The sequence below is a fragment of the Temnothorax curvispinosus genome, unplaced genomic scaffold, assembly GCF_003070985.1.
Source record: "Temnothorax curvispinosus isolate PA1 unplaced genomic scaffold, ASM307098v1 QBEX01003425.1, whole genome shotgun sequence".
NCBI classification, from domain to species: Eukaryota; Metazoa; Arthropoda; class Insecta; order Hymenoptera; family Formicidae; genus Temnothorax; species Temnothorax curvispinosus.
The window spans coordinates 10124-21075 of NW_020213205.1; the positions used below are offsets into that span (position 1 = coordinate 10124).

General features: G+C 35.3%; 1 protein-coding gene across 1 annotated transcript; it reads right to left on the reverse strand.

The window, feature by feature from the left end:
* Positions 1 to 7192: 7192 nt before the first annotated feature.
* Positions 7193 to 10206, reverse strand: LOC112452534 (cytochrome P450 9e2-like). The gene is made up of 2 exons (XM_025012809.1): positions 9479 to 10206; positions 7193 to 8534 (listed from the first exon to the last, which is right to left on the reverse strand). Exons 1-2 carry the CDS (start codon positions 9959 to 9961, stop codon positions 7473 to 7475), a joined length of 1545 nt encoding a protein of 514 aa, XP_024868577.1. The 5' UTR covers positions 9962 to 10206; the 3' UTR covers positions 7193 to 7472.
* Positions 10207 to 10952: the final 746 nt, after the last annotated feature.

Genomic DNA, 10952 nt, shown 5'->3' on the forward strand with positions numbered 1-10952 from the left:
TCATTGCGTTCCAGACATCGTTATTATTGCGCCACATATTCACGACCGGTGTTAACATGAATCCTAAAAAGCACGTTCATGTTTAATTAAGTTTATCACGTAATAAAGAAATGGATTTGGTAATCAGTTTAGCGAAGATTGCATTTACTTCGAACTTGTAGCTGGATAGTACGAGAAACGTTTGACAAATCAGAATACATAAAATACAATATAATAAATCGTCTAAACTGAATTTTATAGTTTAGATGGTTTTTACGTTTATAGTAGGTACGTGTTACTTGATTGTCCAATTTCTTACCTATTATCGTCAGTATCAGAAGCACAGTGCTAAGTATGCTGAACCGCCTGCCTCTTTTAGCGTAATATAGATCATGATTTGTCTGCTCTGCTTCGCCAGGTAGCGATAGTTCGCCCAGTCGGCGGTTATCGTGTAGAGAATGAACCGGAAGTTCCTGGCCATCACATTCATGAAAACGAATTTCGCCAAGAGCGGAATTATTGGGACTGTATTGAGGATCTCGTGCATCACCGAGTTCCAATCCGTCACCGTGTAAAGCACGGTGTATGTTCGTACAATCGCAGGGAACGTGGTGAAGACGATCAGTATGAAGATCGAGCCGCACTGTAAATTGCAGAGAAACCACGTATCCTGTGGCCAGAAGCCTAGTAGCCGCATCCCATAACGAATTATCGCGATGGCACGATCAAAGCTTCCGATCTCTTCTACGTCGTTCGGTTCTGATGGTTTCGGACGAATGGTCCGGATCATCATCGATCTCCACCGTTACAATCGGCTTCGAGCAGTGATCTCGAATATGGTACTGGTTGCTTCAATCGTTGCCAAATAGTACTGGTGATCTCGAGTGCTTTTAATAACAATTGCGAATAGTATTATTAACAATTGAGATGATTGATAATTAATAAATAGACGCCGCTGGCGTAAAATGATACGATTTGGTTGAATGGAATTTTCAGTTAAGTGAAATATATTTATAAAAAACAACGCTAACGATTTTTAAAAATAATTTTAACCAACGTTGGATGATCTTTATAGCTTTAACATTCCTGCTAACGTACTGGCAATTTCGACTGATGTGTTATCAGTTTTATTCGTTCGTTTTCCTATTTGAGAATTCATATTGTTCATTGACCTATAAAATAATCAACTTGTAATAGGGCATCTTCTAATATATTAGCTAATTTTTCTAAATTGTTCAATAAATTGCCCGTCATATTTACCTGTCATTTATTTAATCGTTGTGTGTGCTAATTTAGGATTAATAATAACTTCATGAAATGTGCGAATATTACCGTGCGGATAATCTGTTGACAAGAATATCATGCACCATTAATTGCGGGGATGCGACTGGATGGATAATCAACTTCTACGATTATTCATTATTTCAATAAATATTTGCAAATACAAATTCAATTAATATTGATAGAATTGTTTGATTGATAGAATAGATGATAGTAATTTAGATAGAAAAAAATGGAAATATGTACACACACATATATATATATATATATATATATATATATATATAGCCGCGGCTGTGTTTGAATCGACCCTTAACCTTGTGCGACTGGCATGTTTTTTTGTTGATCTGCAATTTTTCTATGTTTAATAATACAGGAAAATTATTAGAGGATAGCTCATTTGCCGTTAGACATGTATAGTTATGGTTCAGATTCTTTGTCAAAAATATGTCAATGTTGGAAGGGCGTTTACGAGGCATTTTATGCGAATATGTTGAACTGTGCAAGAAACTTAAATTATTCTTATTTGAGTAATGGAGCAGCTTGATGCCTCTATTATCATTACCAAAGTTATTCCAGCTGCGGATGTTTGGCATTAAAGTCACCGCCGATTAAGATTTTATCATACGATAACTTTTTAAAAATTACGTCATATTTGTCAAAATAAAATCTAGTTTTAGGAGATATGTAGGTAACTCCGAGAATTAAATTCAAGCCCGATAACAGTTTTATCAACAAAATCTCATCCATCGATATCCGGGATATAGGAAGGGTATGATAACGCAAGGTCTTGCTTATGATAATTGCAAGGCCTCCTGCCTTGACTCGTGGTGCATTAGAACGTATGATATCAAAGCCAGAAAAGTTCAATTTGGTGTTAGGGTGCAACCACGTTTCGGTAATTAAAGCAATATCAATATTGTTTGTGCACATAAAGTGATTCAAGTCTAGATCTTTCTTATTTATGCTGGTGGCATTCTACAAGCAAATCCTCAGTGGAGAGATGGAGGGAGATATTTTTATTTAATAAGTTCAGCTGCGTCAACGAACGCTTGTAATCTACTAAGTCCGTCCGTACAATTTTCTAATTTTCTATTAAGCTCTCGAACAGCGTTAAACATTGACTTAATATTTACTAGCTGACTCAGCTTTTTGATTTCGAATATCAGACTGTTGAAATCTGTTAGGTCGCCAGAGAGCGCAAAGTCACTTAGATTGTTATTTTGTTCGCTGGAATTTTTCAAGGCTTCTGCGTATGTTTTTGGAGGAGAATAGTAGACACGTTTATTCGTTGGAGTAGCCGAGCTATCCGAAGGAAAATCATAACCGTTAGGATTTAAGTTTGAGGATTTGTTTCGTGCAGTAGAAATTTCGTTAGTTTTAGCCGGCAATTTTTTATTAATCTCAAGCAAGTCGTAAGCTAGACCCGAGGGGCGAGCAGCAATCGTCCGTTTTTCTAAGAATTTTAAGTATAACGGGCATTTCGTGAAACTCGTGGGATGCTCCCCTGAGCAGTTGCAACATTTTGCCGGAGTGTTTAAATCTTTTATACAATCGGACGTACGTAAGGTGGTTTTCCGCACATTTGACACATCTGGGTTTTTTGTAGCAATTAGTTGACGTGTGTCCAAACGCTTGGCATCGATAGCATTGTAGAACAGTTTTACGATTTATAAATTTGTCCCAATAGATTTTTGAGTGAAATAAATAACGAATCTTTTTTAATTGCATGAGAGAAAACTTAGCGCTCAAGCTTATCTTGTAAGTAGCATATATGCTATTTTCATCATTAATTTGAGTACATGAGTTAATCTTAATTCCAAGCTTCTCCAGTTCATTAGAGACTGTTAAGTTCGGAATGTTCGGCAGACCTTTCAATGTGACTGTTAATGACTTATCCTCAGGTAAAGAGTAAGTGTGAAAAGCGTACTGTTGGTTTATTGCAAATTTTTTGAAGCCGATGTAATCTTCAAGATTAAAGAACTGAATCTTAATTTGATTTCCAAGAAACTTGAGATAAAAATTTTCATATTATAAATAATTTCATGAAAAAAGCTAGCGAACAAAGCTGCTTGTTCTTAGTGCTTTATAATTATATCTTATAATCGACGAATAATATTTCAACAACTGCGAACCGATAAATGTCGGACTGAACCCAGCTATCGTTGGAACATTAAAACCCTTCTCTCCCCGGAATTAAATCGAACGATTTAATTCTCTAAAAACCGTAAAGAAATTATTGCGAAAAATATTTATTTATAATATGCGAACATGACAAACTAATTATTTATACAATTTACGCGGGCGACATATAGCGTCTTACATTTATTAACCTGTTATTGCGATAAATATTATCACATGCCTCGGTAGTCGAATTGGTACGACGCCCTACACGGAATGGAGGCAGTTCCAGGTTCGAATCCTGGCTGAGGTAATATTTTTCGCAATAATTTCTTTACGGTTTTTAGAGAATTAAATTGTTCGAATTAATTCCGGGGAGGAAAGGGTTTTAATGTTCCAACGATAGCTGGGTTCAGTCTGACATTTATCGGCTCGCAGTTGTTGAAATATTATTCGTCGATTGTAAAGCCCGGTGTCCACGATGCAAGAACTGTGTCCAAGTTTCGATTTAATCCAATCAACTTGCAGCTCTTACAGAAAAGTAGCAGTTTCATTGGCTTAAACCGAAACTTGGACACAGTTCTTGCATCGTGGACACTGCATGGGCTTAAGATATAATTATAAAGCACTAAGAACGAGCTTTGTTTGCTAGCCCTTTTCATGAAATTATTTATAAAAATTCTCTCTTATGCTTTGTTTGAGTTGATTTGAAAACTCCGCGTAGTTGCTTATTTTGGATGCAAAATATATTGGAGGTGGTTTTCTGTTCGACTTATGACTATATCCACTTTTGCTGTCGATGCCGCGTCGCAATTAATTGAATTATTATCTTTACTCACATGCTTTTTACTATTCTTTGGCTGAACAACAATATCCTCCTCATCTCTCTCAAGTACACTACCCGATTCAGCTAGGCATTGGAAGCGGTTAATAGAATTGAATTTACCTTGTGTATCTGTCTCGATGCGGGGGAGTTTATCAGAGCCAACTTTATCAGTAAGCTCTTCGTCTGCTTGTCGCTTAAGCGTCTGCTTCGTTGTTTTTGTCCTACCCTCCGATTTGGAGGAGATGCACTAGTGCAAGCGCCCAAATTCGCTATAAGTAATAGCACGCTGTGATACAACATACAACGCTCGTTATTCATGAATATTTCTTATTTTCGTGTATTTCGTGCCGCGACTCCTCGTTGTGCAAAGCATGCGTTAATTATAGTACATTCGCGAGTTTTACGTGCTCGATACCGTAATGTGCGTACGATATTTAATCTTAATTGTGGTTTTGTTTAATCAACTGTGTCTTTACTAACCGTCCACTTGATTTGCGTAATATCTCGCGTCAAGATCTTTGAACATTTCATCGCCATTAACGCGACTGCAGCGCAGTGATGAAACGCGGAACGAATCGGGGCAATCGCCGCGCGCCGTCGCGACTTCTTCAAATTTGCACGAAAAATCTATGTTACCTGCTTTTATATATATTACTGCAGAGTAAAGTACTTCCCATGGGTACGACCTTGGCGAGGTGGGAAGGCCCAGTACCCAGTAGGAGGATTTTACCCAAACAAAACTCTTGTTCTACTTGGATAAAAATCCAAAGACGGGGAAGCTATATAACGTACCCTCGTCCGCCGATTTAATTGAATGAACGAACCGCAGCCGGTTCGTCGCATTTGCTTCGGGAGTGCCATTCAAGTAATCGGATTAAAGGACTTTTTTGAACGGGAGTGGCGTACAGTATCGCGCGAGAAAGACTTTTACTGAAATTTAGTCCGCGCGCGATTGTACTTTATTATCCGCGAGTGCTTCTCGCGAGTGTCGTGTGCGGTGAGAGGAGGAAGCTTGACGTCCTGAGAGGAGGAGGAGGTCTGGGAGAGACATCGGACCCCGGCGGAGCAACCTTGAGGTGAATATTATCTGCATAATAATTCTTTTCCATTTATTTAGATGGTTTTATTTCGATAAGTTAAAAATAATTAGAAAAAGAGAAATTATCTAAAATTTTATTGTTGTAAAAGATTTTTTTCGGTAAATAGATAATTGTACGTATTGCTAAGTATTTTATTGAAAGACGAATTAGAGCAGGCGCGATAAGAATTATCTTTTGAAATATTGATTATTTATTTAAACGCTTCTTTAATTTGAATTTTATGTTTGTATGTTACACAGTATCATCGCAACTATACGTGAATAACTCCGCCTGTTGCGCATCGGGTTAATTGGTGAGTCAAAAAAATTTTTTTTTTACTGAGGTAACGAATCTACGATTATAATCAAATATAGAGCAAATATATCTCAGTGCATGTCCAATTATGACAATAAATTATATAGTATAAATTTATTATATCTCGTAGATACGTTGCTTTAAAATGGATGGGCTAAAACTATATAATTATGGCAAATATTTAATCTTGGTCACTTGTTTATTGATGTATTGTGCGATTGTGCTTGAGGAAATACTCGCACACTTCGCACACATAGAGCTCGCAAAGAGCTCATTATCGTTGAATTATGTTGACAAACCTTCGCGTTTTATATAAATAATTTTTTAATAAAATTTTAAGTCCTAAATAAAATATTATATCGAATCAGAATTTTATTTCGCGAATTTAAGTTAGTAAATTACACAGTAAGTTAAATTTTCGAAATTTTTTTACGTAGATCAATTCTACTTACAATTAGAGTAATAAATTTTTGAAAAACACAAAGAAATAAGAAGTAAAGTAATACTATCCCAATTAAAGTAATGATTTTGAAAATGTAAAGTTTATATTTAGATCTTTTATAAAATTGTTTTTGTATTATTTTTTTTTAAACAAAAGAGAAAAGTGTAAGAGATTGTATAAAAATAAAATAAATAAATAAAAATTTCTGTAGATAGGGAAAAATTATGGATTAGTTAGAATATGTGTTATCTATACCCTTATCTATTCCTTTCCATATACTTAGCCAAAATTAAATATTATAAAAATCGATCCAAGGAAGCAATATATAGACATATGTATGTAAAAAGGATAAGAAATATTTTGGTTTTATTATTCAATTTATTTTATAGAAAACGCGATATAATAGTTATATTAGTTATTAATTACTAAAATTTATTTTAACAAAGCACCGATTTTACCCTAATTTTTTGTAACCTATCCATCTATTTTTAATTGAGAAATTGTTTTTATACCAAAGTCAAGTAATATATGACGTGAGATTCTAAATATTCTGTCGAGTAACGCTGAAATTTTTTAAATTATTTTAGAGTTGATACAATATAATACAATTATATATTCAATTTTGCAGTAATATATATGAATACATCAAACATAATTTTGGTAGAAAATAAAAAATATATATGACAAAATATATTTATATCGATATAAAAGTTTATAAAGATTTGCATATATTATTTAATTATAACAACGCGATTATTCATTAATTATAATACCAATTGTGCGGGAAGTTTCTTTTTTTGGATTTCACGTCATTTTATTTTGTATATCTTATTTGACACATTTTCAAGATGCGTACCGCATGAACAACATGCACAATTACGCATCTTCATATTTTCGCGGTCGGTTTTTATATTAAAAAATTTTTTGTCATTAATTTTTTAGTTTCATCCACATTATAAATTTTAATTTTTCGCGGGAAGTAATTGAGATTAATATTCATATAATACAAAGTACACATATAAAAATAATCATTCTACAGCCAAGGAAAGCACTTACTTATTTTATTTTATTTATTTTAAGTAAGTTTTCTTACGATAAAAAATTTTTTTACCAATAGTTTTCAAATATCTTGACACAAGTCTTTGAAAATCAGAATATTGTTTTGAGTAAATGTAATGCTTATAATGACTTTGCGAATTAAGTATTTGAAGCTTATATATTTGCAAATCTACCATAAAATCAATACCTATAAGTATTACATATGGATTATTTAAAAGAAAAACATGACACAATTATCTGGATATTTGTGGATTTCTGAAATTTGTATTCTCAGATACGCATAATTGAGGAAAAGATTGGTCTCCCGCTATAATTTAAAATAGCAACTTTGTACATAATTCCATGATTGATGAATTGTACATATACATTATCACTGTCCTTCAACTCTCTGTCCGCTCGATTGTGTAACTGGAGTTTTCGATTCTCTTGCTCGCAATTTCAACCAGAAGCCATTGTCCGGCATCATGACAGCTGATTTTGCCAACACCATAGGAATTCTGGTTTTAACGTCGGGTTCGAGATCGCAACGTGGAAGTAGATAGACCAGCATAACTTTTGCTTCCATTAATGCGAATCTATTACCAATGCACATTCTTGGTCCGATACCAAATGGGATAAAGACCAAATTATCCACATCACCTTTAAGGAATCTTTCTGGATCGAATTTTTCTGGCTGCGGATAATACTTTGGATCGCGATGCAGAGAGAAAATGGGGATCCCTATGTTGTCTCCAGGCTTTATCGTAATCGGTTCGCCATCTGAAGTCGCTGCTGGCAATTCGGTCTCCTTGACACATTTTCTGTCGAAGAAAGATACTGGCGGATATAATCTGAGAGCTTCGTTTACCACGGCGTCTAAGTACTTCATGTGATTGATGGCCTCATAGGTAGGTTTACCGTTGGTCTGTCTGAAAACATCATCAATTTCTTCTCTTAACTTGCTCTGAATATCGGGATTGACAGCGAGTACGTGCGTCATAAAACACATGGCTGTTGATGTAGTTTCGTATCCAGCGAGAAAGAAAACGAATGCCTGAGCGGTCATTTCGTCAATGTCGAACTCAAGTCCGCTATCTTTGTTTCTAGTCTCCATCATCAACTGAATCATGTCCGGACGAACAATTCCCTGCTCATCCCTGACCTTTACTGTGTTGAAAACGATATTTTTGAAAAATTTCTTTATCTTTGGGCCAAACATTTTGAGATTGAGGAGTTTTGCAAGTAGCGAGAAGTTTCTATGCATGAAGAACTTGAAGACCATCCACTTGTCAAAAGCCAGTGCTTTCTTGACAAGCAAGAAGAACTCGTTGTTCGGATGCTTAAAAGAATCCACGCTGATGCCGAAGGCACACGTGGCCACTGTGTCGGTGGCGTATCTGCTCAGTATGTCTTTCATATTATACGCACTCAGAGAAAAAATTTGTACCAGCAACTAGAATTTTTTTTGTTAAACCGACTAGAAATTTGTGGATAAATAGCGCCTCAACTATGTATAATATAGTTGTAATAACAACAATAAATAAATTATTTAAACTACAAGAAAGTAGTGGCATTAACGAAAAATATATTGTGTATGCAAAAGGTATGTTGTAGTAACATGAATAATTATTCATTGTAGTGATATCAACATAATTTTTAGAGTTGTCTAATAAAGAATAATTTCTTATTTGTTAAACTAAAAGATTTATAATTAATATACCTAGGCGACTAGCGCCTGAAAATATCTGTTTTGGTCCCGTAGGGGGTCTCCTTATATACAGGTCGGTGCGAAATTTTGAACTCGAGAGAATGTACGGGCGATGCGACGCCTAGCGGCGTCGATGCAATCTATTTATAATCCAAAATTGATTAATATATATGTGGGTGAACACACCCTGACTGGCGAACCTTAGAAGGATCGCTGAAAAAACCCTGCTGAGCGACCCTAGTTATAGGAATCGATGTTGAATTTTAAACACGCAAAAGTATATTGGCGATGCACCGCGTAGCGGGCGCGAGCCGAACTCTCTCGCCGCGCGAGTCCGCGCTGCCGCCCGCACCAGCTTCTGGAAGTATGCTACACAACAAAAAAATATTTGTCTAAACAATAAGTCAAGGAGTTGTCTAAACTTGAAAAATGTTATTGTCATATCTTGTTTTATGGAGTCTATATAACTATAATAATTATAGTTGAGGCGATATTTAACTTTCAACTAATAGTTGACAAATATTGTTTCTGTGACTATACTTTTATGGTATTCAGTACTATTTAGTTCCTATTACTTTGGAAAACTAGTTACAAGTAGTTAAACTGCAGAGTTGCCAAAAAAATAGTTGCCACAACTATTTAGATTTCTCTCAGTGCGTTTTGCCGGTTTTTCCGGATTGCGTTGACACAAAATCGACGAAGTTCTCGGCGCACTGACTTATAAGTTCGAACATCATCTTCATCTTGCTGGATGTGAAACTAGGACTAAGAAGCTTTCGCATCTCGCGCCAGTAATCCCCTTTCAGGTCAGACAGATTTTTACCGGCTATCGGATCAAGATTTTCGTTCACAAAGGTATTGCGATTACAAAAGTTGTCAAACTGTTTGATGGTAATCGTAGAAATCAGTTCTGGATCACGGATAACGAAGGTCGGTATTATAAAATGGTAGAGGCCGAAGTATTTTGCGTTCGAGAAGAGATTGTAGAATCTTTGTAGCAGCTCCATGTGGGATGTACGTTGAAAAAGAAAAAGTGCCATGTTGCCTAATATTGGAATTGGTTTTACATGCGGGATCTTCAGTCGCTCGAAGTAAGATAGCTTTCTTAGAACAAAATAATATAAGCAAATACTCGCTGTCAGAATAATCAGAAGCAAGGTAGATGACTCCATTGCGACAAAAATCTCCAGATTAGTTGCACAATAAAAAGACGTTTTTGATGATTAAGTTTTGGTTTTCGACAGTTTCCGTTTTGGATCGATGAAACGGTTTCCACACTTGATCGTTAATGTTGATGACACGAGAAGAAGAAGCGCAAGTTATATTATCGTACTAACTTTCTTAATTGTCGTTAGAACTTCTATCTAATTGGAAATGGTTAACTTGATAGATCTGGCGAAGAGATGCACGCACTACGCGTGAGATTTTATGACTGACTCTCACACATACGCCATGATAAATTATATAACATTGATAACACTCTAAGTGTGCAGATATGAAAGATATAATGTCACATTGACTATTTCCTTGAAATAAAACCGCACTTCTTCGCAAACGTATTTTTATCAATATAGCGAAGCTTGTACAATATGTCGCTTTTTTTAATAAACTGGGTTAAAGGCTTTTGACGTAGAACTACGTCTTTCTCCGCGTTGGGTAGGGGGTAATATCGGGTGCACGATGCAACGAAAACATATCACATTTTGAACGTTTATATCTTCGAAACTATTAATCGTATAATAATGATTAACATCTCATTTTAAAGCTTAAGAAGTCCCATTTATGATAAAATAAGTCCGAACCTTCCATTTTTTACCTTTTTGATACAGTACAAAGCTCCATGATTGCTCTAATTTTTGTTAGGCAACGAAAACATGTCACACTTTGAACGTTTATATTTTCGATCGAAACTAATAATTGTAGAGTAACAAATAAGGTGTCACTTGATAGCTTATATATAGTCCCATTTTCTCTCTAAAGTCTATAAAGTCTCCAAAAGGGATTACCGATTTCTATCTTAACAAATCTCCATAATTGCTCTAATTTTTGTTATATCTGAAACTAATAATCGTAGAGTAATAAATAAGGTGTCATTCGATAGCTTATACAGTTCCATTTTCTCTCTAAAGTTTCTAAAGTCTCCAAAAGAGGTTACCGATTTTT